The sequence below is a fragment of the Triturus cristatus genome, chromosome 8 (genome assembly GCF_964204655.1).
Source record: "Triturus cristatus chromosome 8, aTriCri1.1, whole genome shotgun sequence".
Classification (NCBI taxonomy): Eukaryota; Metazoa; Chordata; class Amphibia; order Caudata; family Salamandridae; genus Triturus; species Triturus cristatus.
Genome location: NC_140591.1, coordinates 1,455,028,287 through 1,455,041,888, shown reverse-complemented (window position 1 = coordinate 1,455,041,888; position 13,602 = coordinate 1,455,028,287). Strand labels below are relative to the sequence as shown.

At 49.9% G+C, this 13,602-nt stretch overlaps 1 protein-coding gene across 2 annotated transcripts in view; it reads right to left on the bottom strand.

Moving 5' to 3' along the window:
• Positions 1 to 13,602, bottom strand: part of PAK1 (p21 (RAC1) activated kinase 1) — a 292,558-nt gene that overhangs the window by 25,836 nt on the left and 253,120 nt on the right. For both annotated transcript variants that reach the window (XM_085623255.1, XM_085623256.1), the window contains exon 11: positions 2,602 to 2,714. In XM_085623255.1, coding sequence (XP_085479381.1) covers positions 2,602 to 2,714 — 113 coding nt within the window. The remainder of the gene's footprint in view (positions 1 to 2,601; positions 2,715 to 13,602) is intronic.

The following is a 13,602-nucleotide window of genomic DNA, read 5'->3' as shown; positions in this document are numbered from 1 at the left end:
CACACACACCTACTCCCTGCTGACGAGAGGCAACTACCTCGAAACACGTGTCCAGGGATGGCTAACGCGACCCTCATTTTCATTTTAAACTTTTGGCATAGGCGTACCCGCCGACGCTACTTCATGGACCACAATTCTTTGGGGTAACACGCTGGTAGGACTAGCAGAGTGCGGCCAATCGGATTTTTGGTCTATTTTGATCCTTCGGCACCACCAGTACATACCTAGAAGGCAAAAACATAGGAACGCACTAATGTAAAACTACACGCATGTACCACGCCACAGCATTCACTACTAAATTCAACCTCGTCAAACCTGAAAACACGTCTCTTCAAACACCAAATGACACCAGCACCGAAGGTCTTCCGATTCCTTCTCTGGCTTCAAGCAGGACGAGGCACAAACCCATGACAGTCATTCCTTTGTTTCAGTGACCAGTAAGACAGATGTTATGAGGCTAACAATGCACAACTGTACTGTTAGAGACTGCCCATTCAGATGATCTAGCAGTCTCACACATTGGCTAAGCGGATTCACAAAGCTCTTGTGCACATCACAGACACAAGCTGTGTGGACCAATCCGTTTGCGGTGTCTGAAAACAACAGCGCCTCAGCTGATTTAGGATTTTGGCTGCTCACAGCACCGGTAGCACTTGTGTTGGGATGAAAGGCTTCTGCATGGTTTATAAGATCTTTACAACTAGGTGCAGCACTTTTTTTATGGCACGCCCTATGTTTTTCATCCAGCGTACTCTGTATTCTATGATAACATTGAAGGAGATTCACATTGTTTTCAAGCTGTTCTGTTTGCTCCACAATTCACATTCACACCATACCCAGTTCTGACTGATTGGAGCTGTGAGTTCTTGTTCTATTTGTCCAAGAAAACAGAACACAAAGGGAAGATACACTTCTCTAGGACTGGAGAAAAACATGTAATGCTTTGGCTCTGGCTACCAGTATGTTTCTCCAAAGTAGGAAACATACTTGATCTCAGCAAGCAGAGTTTTGTTACACTGTTTGGAGACTGCAGGACAGACAAGTGTTGCCAAGAGCTATACTTCAGCTGCATTGCAGCACTCTGATGTAAGCAGAACTCTTGAGAAGAAACTTTGTTGCTATGAACTGTGGAGAGACGTAAAGTTGACCTGACTTGTTAGAGAAGGGGCAGGAGTGCCCCTGCAAAGAGGAAAGCTGCCTCAATCCCAAGAAGTACTGTATAAGGCCCAGCTACACGAGAATCTACATGACCGGCACCACAATTGGAGCAACACTGATCGGAAGCCATCAGAAACCCCAGCCCAAACACAGCAAAGAGAAGCGATAAAGAATGAAGACCACAAACGAGAATCACCTGGGTTGTGAGCTCCAGTGTCAATTGCGTTCATCAAGTTGGTGAAATTGCAATGCACGTGGCTCTTTCCTGGACCTTGAGACTTTTCATGCCACCACTACTCCAGTGCCAAAGGGAAGATATCATTTAGAGTTGTGATTGATTCCTAGAGCAAACTGGTGTTGCCTTTAGGTTTGCCGGTCAGTGCCGAACTTGTGCTCGTCTTAGATACCAGAAACGTTTGACTACAACTGTGTGTTTCACTGATATGGTGCTCTAAAGCTAGGGACACCTGCGGTATTTCGTAATGAGTGCTAAAGCACTACTGCATATATGTTTATTCCTCCATCCTCTACCAAACTCCTATTCGAACACAAAACAACAAAAAACAGTTGGGGCCTTAATCAGTTGTGGAACACACAGAACTGTGCCCTGTACCAACACAAGTAACACCTGATCACCAGTGACGTGGGAATCCTGAACCGAGTTTGGGTGGTTGGTATCCGAGTTCATGGATATTGAATATATGTTATCACGCATGTGATACATTGCATGCCATTACAACGCGGTTGTTGCATCGCATGCGATTACATCGCAATTCGTTACCACAACTTGCTGTAGGGGGTGTGCTGGTCTTAGGAGTAGTATAATTTACTATTCCTACTCCAGTCTGTGCAACAGCAGAGAAGGTGTTGGATTGTAAATCCAACACCTTGTTTCCCCTACAGCAAGTCGCGTTAATGACTTGTGATGTAATCGTATTCGATGTAACAACGCGGTCGTTGTAATAACTGTGTTGTAATGCCATGCGATGTATCGCATGCGAACTAAACAATGTCTCCCATGGATATTTGACTATTTTGGTTCTAAAAAAATCAGCAGCTTGGGTTTCAGCCCACAGTGGCATGCGGTGTCTGCTCTTCTAAACCATGGTGTAAGCCTTGACAACTTGGCTTTGCTAACCCCAAAAGAGAACACCCTTTTCAGGCATGGGGAGGGTGGAGGTAGGATGAGGTTAAAATACAAGTCTTGGTCCATCTTTCTCTGATGTAATTGTATTTTCAGCCACAAAGAAGAGCCATAACTGTGCACAAGGACCTGATGCTCAGGGCAGTGTCTTATTTCACTGTTTACCTTCATCCTATTAATATACTAGAACATTAGTAACATAACCAATTATTATCAATAATATACCTATGGAAACACTGAAGATTTACTGAGCAAAAAGTGCAAATATAAAGTTTCTAAATCAAGAAATAACGTCATACCTGTCCAAGTAGTTCACAATGTTTGGGTTCTTGTTTTCCCTCATCACAAGAATTTCATTAATTATAAGTTCTTTCTTTGGCTGCTGCTGCAAATTCATCTGTTTAATTGCAACCTAAAAATAGAGGAGGCAAAGAAAGTGTGAACATCAAATAACGTAACTGTGAAAATAATCTGGGACAAAAGATTTGATTTTCAAAAGCTGCAATTGTAACACAACTCAAGTACTAATCCGCCACCCCGGTTACAATGCTATTTATATGGTAAAATTCAAATCTCACAAAAAATGGTTTTAGAAAACAAACTCTTGATTATTAAAGGCAATCACCTACTTTAGACATTTTTTTATGTTGTGGCACAATCTCAGTTTGCTGTTAACTATCCTGCCTGTTCCATTTTAACTTTCCTGCATATTACACAGCCTGCTGTTCGAATCATCTCTCTTATGTTGGTTGCTTCTGCAGCGCTTTATTCCACCCTACGTCTCCTCAAGGAGAGAGGCGAAATGGACAGGAGGGAGAATAAGAGAAAAGAAAGAACAAGAGAGAGAAAGCTTCTTGCAAATGAAATGAACTTTCTAAAACTGTTTGTCTGTTGTGGGGAAGTCTGATGGTGTGTTGAGGGCAGTCTGCCTAGGCGTCTGATAGATAGTTTGTGATGGGAGGAGCAGGGAGGGAAGAAACCAGGAGGAGAGCGTAGATGGAAGAAAGAAGGATTGAAAAATGACGGGGTTACAGATAGTAAGAGGAATCAGGGCAAGGCCAGGTAAAAAGCGGTGCTTAATTTGAGACTATGTTTTCCGGTGCTCAGCACCGGCACTTAATCACCAACACCGGTGCTTTTCATGAGCACCAGTTAAGGACACTTTAATTTATGGGGAGATTAAGTGATTTGCCCAGAATCAAAGGATGTTGAGTGGACGCCAAGCCTCGAACCTGCTTCCCCAGCTCCGAAGTTGGCAGCTCTGGCCATTTACACCACATCCTCTGTCAACTTTCATGGTTAGCAGTTGGTTCTGTTTTAGGCGGCACTAACAGGAGAAATGGGTTGGTGCAAGCTGCCTCCTGAAGAGAGCCCCAGCACTTATTTATTTGTTTTTTTACAAATTAACCACAGGTAAAATGTCATGGTAAATAATGGGACATACGCGGTAGGCCAAGGAGCAGGGGCAGTTCTCACAGTCTTTGGAGTGAGACTGTGCTGCTTACTCCTAGTAGATAAATGTGACTACTAGCCCATAGCTGAGGAGGAAGAACTGTGAGCCATTATGGACACTGCCATTTCCTTGGGTGCTCGGGCATCCAAGACACACGCACACTGTGACCATCGCCATCAGACAGTCGGGGGACCAGGGGGCAAACACAGAATGAGAGAAGGTATGTATGTTTTTAAGACATGGGGAGAAAGATGCACAAAGTTAACAAGATCAGATAGCGCTGTGAGGCTATAGGGTTGTGTAGGATCCTGTGTCCCTATTTCCTGTGTGTCAGAGCTGGAGTCTGGAATGCTGAGAGTGAATGGTGCAATAGGATGGTGGTGTGTGGTAGCTAGGAGGCTGGGGCAGCTGAAGAGAGGATGAAGGCCTGACGTGTCCTACCTGATGTTGATGTAACCTAAATAAAGAACATTTATCTTACCCAAGTGGCTCCAGGCTCTTGTATGAAAAATGTGCCCTCCAACTTCTACATTTTGGCAATGAGTTGTTAAACGATCCTGCATGAGGATGCAGCAGGATTCTGGGGGCAGTGAGGAGCCATTTCTGGCAGAGGAGGAGGCCTGTCGCGAGAAGGAGATGCTCCTGTGACACTGGAGGTCTAGTTTGGTTCGCTCACCCTCAAATCCACCAACAAGTGATGTCAGTTTAAGTTGATGAGCGGGAGGAGCCCTGTGAGGAGGGTGAGGGAGGTCTAACAAGGACAAGGAGCCAGGTGAGGGGAGCTATAAAGTGAGGTCTGTATGGTCCTAAGCTGACCGGCAATTCTGTGGAGACAGTGCTATACGGACAGCTCTGTGGAGACAGAGAGAAATCTCCTCCAGAGTAAACATAACTCTGAAATGACCCATGGAGCTTCAGATAGTTGTACATTCAACTGTGAGAGTCACAGAAGGAGAAGTGTCGATGAGTGTGCACTATGATTTCCCACTTAAGGGGGTTGCGGCACAGGCTGGTCCATGCCATTGAACAGTCCTGAGGGCCTGGTTGATGTTATTGTACTGTGATGGTTGCACATTGCTCCATCGGAATTCAATTTTCACATGCGTCAGGCTCACGTGTCCCTCACACACCCCGTCACTACTCCTTTCAGAGGCGTAAGCTATGCCTGCATTGCTAGAGGGGCATGCGCCACATGGTGCGCAAGAACCACGGTGAGCGCATGAGGCCTGACCGAGATTGATGGAGATGTTACGCTAACCTTTGGTTTTTCCAGTGAATATCTTTATATTGACATATATAGAACTAAAAGGCATGTATATTTGCAGTTAAGAATAGTAAATCTATGCTTAACTTTACAGTACTTTGGTAGTCACTATTTAGGTACGATATTTTGGTACCACTATATTTAACTCTGTACTCTGACGCTCAGACGTGTTGGGATTTTACTTTTGCTGCTAGGTTTTGTGTTCATTCATTTATCTGTAAGGGTTTTATCGGTGGGTTTTACTGATCTGCACATATTGTGCTAGTGGGTGGGCTTCTTTTATTTATTGTTTGGTTATAAAGTTGGATTGTTTTACATTGCTGGTTATGTTGCTCTAGTAATTGCAGTGGTTGGACTGTTTATAAGTACTTAAGCGCCCTGAAGCGGAAATTAAATTTGCTTTGTGCTTTAATAAAAAGTTTAAAAAAACAGCATTTATAGACTCACCAGTCAATACTTTGAATGACCAACCAGTTAAGCCCAGAATTGACTCATATGTACTCTCTAACAACAATCAGACCCATAAGTGGTCCAGACAAACAAGTGTCTGGCTAATATTACATATGCAACGCTATGTTATTAAGGAAACATTGCTTCCAAAGTCCATTAGTACCAGTAGGCTTTCGAACAGTATTGATTTCTGCACTATGCTTCTATCATATATCAATTTGAGAACAGTGCACTCAGTGAAGACGCCATGAAAAACCATCATAGGAAGTTCCGGTCCATGGGCATGCTGAATCACTCGAGACCAGGTGAATGTTAGACGCACAGAGGAGTCCATGTGGTTCCTGATGGACTTGAATAATTTACTCGCCATTACAGCAAAGCAGGGCACTCACTACACAGGATGGGAACCTACGTTTGGGACGCGTACGGTTTACGCCTCATTTTGCAACTATAAAAAGCATAAGTAACAGGTTTACCGTGCAATAGCTGTTAAACTAAGGTAGCATTAATCTTTTTTTTTATCAAATTCCATAAGAGAGGCTATGAAGTGTGAACCAGAAAAGAAAAAACATCAACAGCATGTTTACATGAGCTGCCTCAGCATGGGCACTTTGCACCGAGGCGCTACATAGCACCATATTACACACAGGGGTCACATGTGATACACTGGTTAGTACAAGCCCTGCTCACCCACGTATTATGACCATTATAGAGACTCCGCACGTGTTGGACTGAGGATAGGGGCCGTCCCTGGACTGATAAGGAGTGGGAACGCGTTCAAGCAAGTGCCACACACATACCACGCAATTCACGATTTAAACTTATCCAGACCTATATACTACATAGGGCGTATCTCTCACCAGATAAGATTAATAAGTATTTTAACATCAACACTTCTGAATGCCCGAGATGCCGTCTCCTAGGTGCTGACTTATTACATATGCTATGGTCTTGCCACCTGGTCTTACCCTACTGGCGCATAATATTAGACACACTTACGAATTGCACTAATGTTGAGGTGCCCGCCACATGGGAGGTTTGTATCCTGGGATTTTACAAACGTACCAAAGCCAACAAAGTAAGTTCCAGATTTCGTGACCTAGGCCTCATAACAGCGAAACGGCTGATAACTAAGAGATGGAAGTGCAGGGACCCACCGGAAGCATTGCATTGGGTGAAATCCTTAGAAGTCTGGGCGCAGGCAGAGAGCACCACCCTGCACAGGGAAGAAACGGCATGGTTGCGAAAATATCCCATTGCGCACACCTGGGATGATATGCTCAGAACCCTTCAACGCTCTGATGCTACATTGCAGACGCCATCTATGCAACGACCGGGAACTAGTACTTGACTTGTCACCCAGAAGTAGAAGACACGCTACAGCCCCATGACACTTCAATACTGGATGTCGGTTAAGCCACAGACCTCGCATTCCTTACAAAACAATACATAGACGCAATATCCTAGTATCCATACAGCAGACTATACAGCAGGAACTGCAGCACACATCCGCTACCCACACGCAGGCCTAGTCAAGATTACACTCCAACGACACTCTGCATACTAGTTGCATATATTTTCAAACATTCGATATCTCTTATTTTGGATTTTTTTTTCCTTTTCTTTGGTTTTTATTAGATGTGGTTAAAATGTTATATAAAAAAAGGAAAAAAGATATCTGATGTGCGGCACTAGATGTGGTAATTCCATAGTTCAGCTGTGTATTAACCATGCGCTTCTGTATACGTTGATATACTTACCCATAAACTATCAGTTATGTAGAGGCGCATTTGGTAGACACACTCCGCCCCTCGATTGGAGATGACAGCATGTGTGGGCTATCGATGCCCATGATACATTATAAATACACAAATAATTCTGCACTGTAGATGCAAACTATATCGAAATCGTAAGTAAGAAATGTGCTGATCAGCTCGGAGGAGCCTAGCGCGCAACCAAGATGGCCGCGTAGGTGCGAGGCTCCCGAGGACCTCCGCAACCTCCTACGATTATCCTGAAATTATCCTGCCCTGGATGAGGGGACTATGTTGGTGAACCTGAGCTGAGGTGGCACCCGTTTTCCGCTTCCGAATCGGACCTCGGACACCGGAGTGAGCACCGATTGAAGTGTGCGGCCTTCCCCTCGCCGGACCCCGGATTTGCGCTGTGGGGTGATCCAGTGACAAAGTGAACAACAGCGGCAGGCAGGGCCTGGCGACTCGCGTCCCCCGCACTTTCGCTTTCGCTTTCGCACCACCTTGTCGTCTCTGCGAGGTTGGGTCGCGGAGCCCTTGGTGTTGGTGTGGTGTGGCATTGCTGGGAGACCCTGCCTGCCTGCAGGCTGTGATCCTCCCCGCTGCCCTGAGGGGGCCCCCCCGGAGTTCGTGTCTGCTTTCCTGCCCTACACGACGTGGCTGGTGCGACTGGGAGACTGGTGGCCATGGCCACGAAACAAGATGGAGACCGGGCAAAGACCAAATCGACCCGGCGTGGCGCCGTCCATCAGGCCAACAGTATGGACCGCTATACCCTCCGGAAGGGATCGCCCGATGGACCGCGCAAGTCCCCTGAGAGCCCTCCTGATGCCCCAGACCTGCCCGCAGATTTGACTCTGCGAGATGTTATGGGCGCCATTGCCGAGATGAAGGCCTCGGTGGGCCAGCGGTTTGATACACGGGCGCAGAAGATTGACTCGGTCCTCGTGGATGTTGGCCTGGTGAGGGCCGATCTTTCCAAAACCAATGACCGAGTAGAGTCTTTGGCCCACACCGCATCGGGCCTAACGACAGATGTGGCGGCCTTGCAAACAGAGGTGCGCCGGCTTAGTCGGGCGACTGCGCTAATGGATCGACGCTTGGAGGACTCCGAGAGTCGGGCACGGAGGAACAATATTCGCATTATCGGGGTGCCCGAGGGACGCGAGGAGGCGGCGGCGGATCTCTTTGTGGAGGACCTGATTGCTACCCATCTCCAGCCACGGGGGCTGAGCAAATTCTTCGCTGTGGAGAGGGCCCACAGGGTTCCCGGGGGAAGGCCGAAGGTCGGAGCCCCTCCGAGACCTCTCATCGCCCGGATTTTCAATTTTCGGGATAGAGACGCTATCCTGCAAACCTCCAGACTGCATGGACCGGTCAAGCTCGACAATATGGAGGTTAATTTTTATCCTGATTTCACCCCAGCGGTCCAGAAGCAGAGACTGAGCTTCTTAGGCATCAAACGCCGTCTTCGGGACCTAAACCTCAAATACGCCATGCTTTTCCCGGCCAAGCTGCGTGTGGAGGTGGATGGTCGCACGCACTTCTTTGATCGTCCCGAGGCGGCCGGGGACTGGCTGGATACTCTGCCCGGGGATCGTGACCGGGGGGGTGGGGGGGGGGGGGGCGGCGGGGGGAGACGGCACGCTGGATCAGGACTGAGGGTCTAATATTGGGCCTCACTCGGGTCGAAAATGATGCCACTTTTGATTCTGCGTCAGTTTTTGTAAGTTCCCCTCCTATGGAGGTTGTGTTGGGTCTATTGGGGGTTCTCCCTCCTCCTCTAGGGGGTTTAGTTAGTCTAACTATATATGGGGCGACAGGCACACTGCACGTTGGGGGGGCTGTTTGGGCTCATGCAGGGGTGCAGGGAGGGGGGAGTTCTGTTGGGGTGGGTGGGTAGGGTTGGGGTGTTGTTCGTTTTTATCACAAGGCAAACGTATTATTGTGTTGGTTCTAAAGTGCTCTCCGGGGTACGAATGATGGCTTTTGTATATGATGGGGGGTAGGGAGCTAACTTTGTTGTCCTGGAATGTGAATGGACTGGGGGACAGGATCAAACGGGGTGTGGTCCTGCAGTTTTTGAAGCGAATCTCGCCCGATGAAGTCTTTCTGCAGGAGACACACCTCATTGGCAACTCCTTCTGCGCCATGAATCGGCGTGGCTATCGCCTAGTGGCTCACTCGGGCTTCACGTCCGGCTCACGGGGTGTGGGCATCATGGTGAAGAACTCGCTCCGTTGGAGATTGATGAGGTGCTCCACGATGATAGGGGACGTCATACGGTCTTGGTGGGAAGACTGGAGGGCAAAGTGGTTGTCTTTGTGTCAGTATACATCCCACCGGGGCTGCAGTCGACCACCTTTGCGGACCTTGGGCGCCTTCTCCTTGGCCTTCCGGGGGGGCTTTTAGTTGTGGGGGGGGATTTTAATGCGGTGGTATCTGGATCTTTGGATCGTCACCCCCCTAGGGACCTCCCCCGGGCACAGGCGTGGCTACCCGGCCTCTTGGATACATTTGGGTTAGTGGACTGCTGGCGTTTAAAACACCCCACGCAGCTGCAGTATACTTTCCACTCGGGAGCCCATGGTAGTCTCTCACGACTAGACTATGTCCTTGTCCCGGCGGCCTATGTTGGGAGGGTGGGAGAGGTACGCCATTTGCCACGGGGTATTTCGGACCACTCCCCGCTCCTACTGCACTTTGATGTCTGCCCGAGGGGTGAGGGTAGGGTGGTCCCAATCAATCCTTGGTACCTGCGAGACCCCTCCATTCGCGCTGCATTGATTAAATCCCTTCAGCGATATTTTGATGAGAATGTGGGGTCTGTGCCTTCGGCCATACCGCTATGGGAGGCCTTCAAGACAGTACTCCGAGGGGAGGCCCTATCCCTTATTTCTCACGCCCGGAGGCGCGAGCGGGAGGAGGTGACCCGGATGGAGGCTGAAATAGCCGAGTTGGCGGGGAATTTAGAAGGTGGGGTGACGGATGCTGCATTACATGTCCTCCAACTCAAGCAGGCGGCCTACAGGGCCCTCGTCACGGAGGCGGCCAGGGGCCTCAGTAGAGAGCAACAGGGGCGACTGTATGATGTGGGTGATAAGGCTGGTAAACTTATAGCGTGGTTGGACAAAAAAGAGAGCGAATCGTGTGGTCCCGCTGATTGAGAAAACGGATGGTGTGTGTGTAACTGAGCCAGAAGAAATTGTCTCCTGCTTCGCGGATTATTTCCATGGGGTGTATTCCCCGGTGTCTCCCTGCTCGGAAGAGGATTCCCGTGCCCTGCTCAGTGATATTGCGCTGCCGTCCCTTTCCGGGGAGGACAGGGTGTCGTTGGACGCCGCTCCCACCTCCGACGAGATCGCCCTCGCCATACGTTCGGTCGCCTCCGGCAAGGCCATGGGTCCGAATGGTCTCCCTATCGAGTTGTACAAGTTGCGACCGGATACGCTGGCACCCCACCTCCGGGCTATGTTCCTGGCGGCACACTCGGTGGGCTCCCTCCCGCCGGACCAGCGTCTGGCTACAATCGTGGTCATCCACAAGGAAGGGAGACCTCGGGACCGGGTTACATCCTATCGGCCCATTTCGCTGCTGAATGCGGAGCCCAAGATTCTCGCTAAGGTACTGGCCAACCGGCTGGTCGGCGTGGTGGGCGATTTGGTTCATCAGGACCAGTCTGGCTTTATTCCCCATCGCAACACAGCCCTTAATCTGCGGCGTTTGCACGGTGTGCTCGCACGTGCCCCGTTCATACGGGAGCCGGCCATTTTGGCGTCCTTAGACGCCACCATGGCGTTTGACACGCTTGAATGGCCATATAACTGGGCGATGCTTGCGAAGTTTGGATTTGGCCCAGGGTTCATCAGTTGGGTCAAATTGCTGTATTCGGGCCCATTGGCGCAAGTGGTGGTGAACGGAAGAGTATCGGCTCCGTTCGAGCTGGGCCGGGGCACACGACAGGGCTGCCCCTTATCGCCGCTCCTCTTTGCACTTGCCTTGGAGCCCCTGGCGGAGTGGCTGCGGTGGGAGCCTTCCATCCGTGGTCTCCGCTGGACCCCTGAGTATGAGGACCGCGTATCCCTCTACGCTGATGACATCCTCTTGTACCTAGCTTCCCCACGTAAATCACTCATAGTACTGGTTGATGTTCTGCATTCATTCGGTCGTAACTCCGGTCTGGTCATCAACTGGGCTAAATCGTGTGTGTATGTTCTCTCTGGGGAAGCTCCTGTCCTCCCGCGGGGCTGTCCGATCCAGGTCGCCCTGCAGGGATTTAGGTACCTGGGTGTCTTCATTACTCTGGACCCGGAGGCTCGGTATGATCGGAACTTGCTTCCCCCCCTCCAGCGTCTGAAAGAGGATGTCGCGCGCTGGCGGCGTTTGCCGCTTTCGCCGCTCGGCCGGGCGGCATTGTTTAAAATGATGTCGTTGCCGCGTTTCCTATACGCGTTGCAGAACACTATGGACCTCGTCCCAGCGCGCTACTTCCGCGAAGTGGAGAGTTTGCAGCGCCGCCTGTTCTGGGACGGGAGGCCACGTATTGCCCTGGCTAAGCTGACGCTCCCCTGGTATGATGGGGGGATTGCCCTCCCGGATATTAAACAGTATTATTGGGCCTCCCAGCTAGCTGCGATTAATCAGGGCCTATACGGGCCAGCCTTAAACCCGGCGTTTGAAATGGATAGGATGCTACTTTCAGGTGGCGACTATAATCGAGCGCTCTACTCTAGCGCGCCCGACGCTCGCCTAACGGGCCCCACGCGTGTCATGGTGCGAGTGTGGCACGCGGCCAATGCTGCAATGGGGTGGAAGGACCGTTTGACCCGGGCGTCACCACTATACGCATCTGAGCGGTTGGGCTCCTTGTGGACCTCGAAGGGCTTTGAGAAGTGGGATTTAATAGGCATCAGCAAAGTGGGGGACCTCTGGGCGAGGGGAGGATTTAAAACGTTCGAGATGCTGCAGACGGAATTTCAGTTGCAGGGCAGCGAGTACTTTCGGTACTTGCAGGTCCGGCATGCGCTGGGCTCCGTCTTTCCGGACGTTGCCTCCATCCCGGAGTGTTCCCCCCTGGAGGATAGAGTGCTGGATGGACACGTCCCTGACAGCACGATCTCACTGATCTACAAAAAACTGATCAACGACCGCTCAGACTTGTTGACTGCCCTTCGTGAGGCTTGGGTAGCCGATGGGCTGGAGCTGGACGACGAGGACTGGATCTCCGCGGTGGCCTCCCCGAAAGAGGTGGCCATACCGGCTCGCCTTCGTTTCGTCCAGCTCAAGATACTCCACAGGGTCTACATGACGGGGCCAAAGCTCCTGCGTATGGGCTATGCTGAGGACGGTTTGTGTAAGCGTGGGTGTGGTGCGCTGGGGACTTTTCTACATATCTTGTGGGAGTGCCCGGAAATGGAGGGGCTCTGGCGAGGTGTGCATGAGGTGCTGCGAGTGGTCACGCATGTGGCGCTGTTGCCCGAAGCGAGGAGATGCCTGTTGAATGTGTGGGAGCCTACCGATTACTCGGTGCCGCAGACATGGTGGGTGACTCTGGGGTATATGGTTGCCAAGCGTGATATTGCCCAGCTGTGGGGATCCCAGAGGCCCCCGACTGTCTCGGCCTGGAAGGAACACATGGATTGGTGCATGTTTCGGGAAAAGGTGGTGTATGTGGCGAGAGGTAAGCCTGCGACATGGGTGAAAGTGTGGGGCCCCTGGAACGCCTACCGCGGGGGAATCTGTGCTCCACCGTTATTGCCCGATCCGTCGCCGGCCCCGTCCCCCTAGCCAACTCATCCCCCCGGTACCTGGGCATTAGGTGTCCCCAGCCCTAGTTTTGATCTCTCCCCCCCCTCTTGAGACTCCTTTGGATGGCTAGGATCCCCCCTCTAGGGGAGCACGTGTTGCTATTCCGATTGAGGATTGCCTTGTGGGTTTGTTTGTATTTGTTGTTCTTTAAGTTTAAAATGGAACCGTATAATGGGGTCTGATAGTGTGGCTCGCAGCGATGTTACCTCCTGTGTATGCTCGGCCGCAGCACCATGTGTTTTATAAATGTATATCGTATGCTCCTTTTATTGCTAGCGGCCGGCCGGAAGGTTGTAGGCCCATATTTGTATAATTTTTGAGTCTTGTAATAAACGGTTTCAAAAAAAAAAAAAAAGAAAAAAAAAAAAAGAAATGTGCTGATCTATAATCACGGTGGCAAACATGGATAATGTTGTTAAATATGCAATGTGTATTGACACTTAGAATTTATGTAATAATAAAGATAAAATGCAATAAAGATATATATTTTTTAAAAATAGCACCATATTACACACTATGCTCAGTTTCATTTTGCCGTGGTAAGTGCTGTTTTTTTTCTCCCTCTACTTCT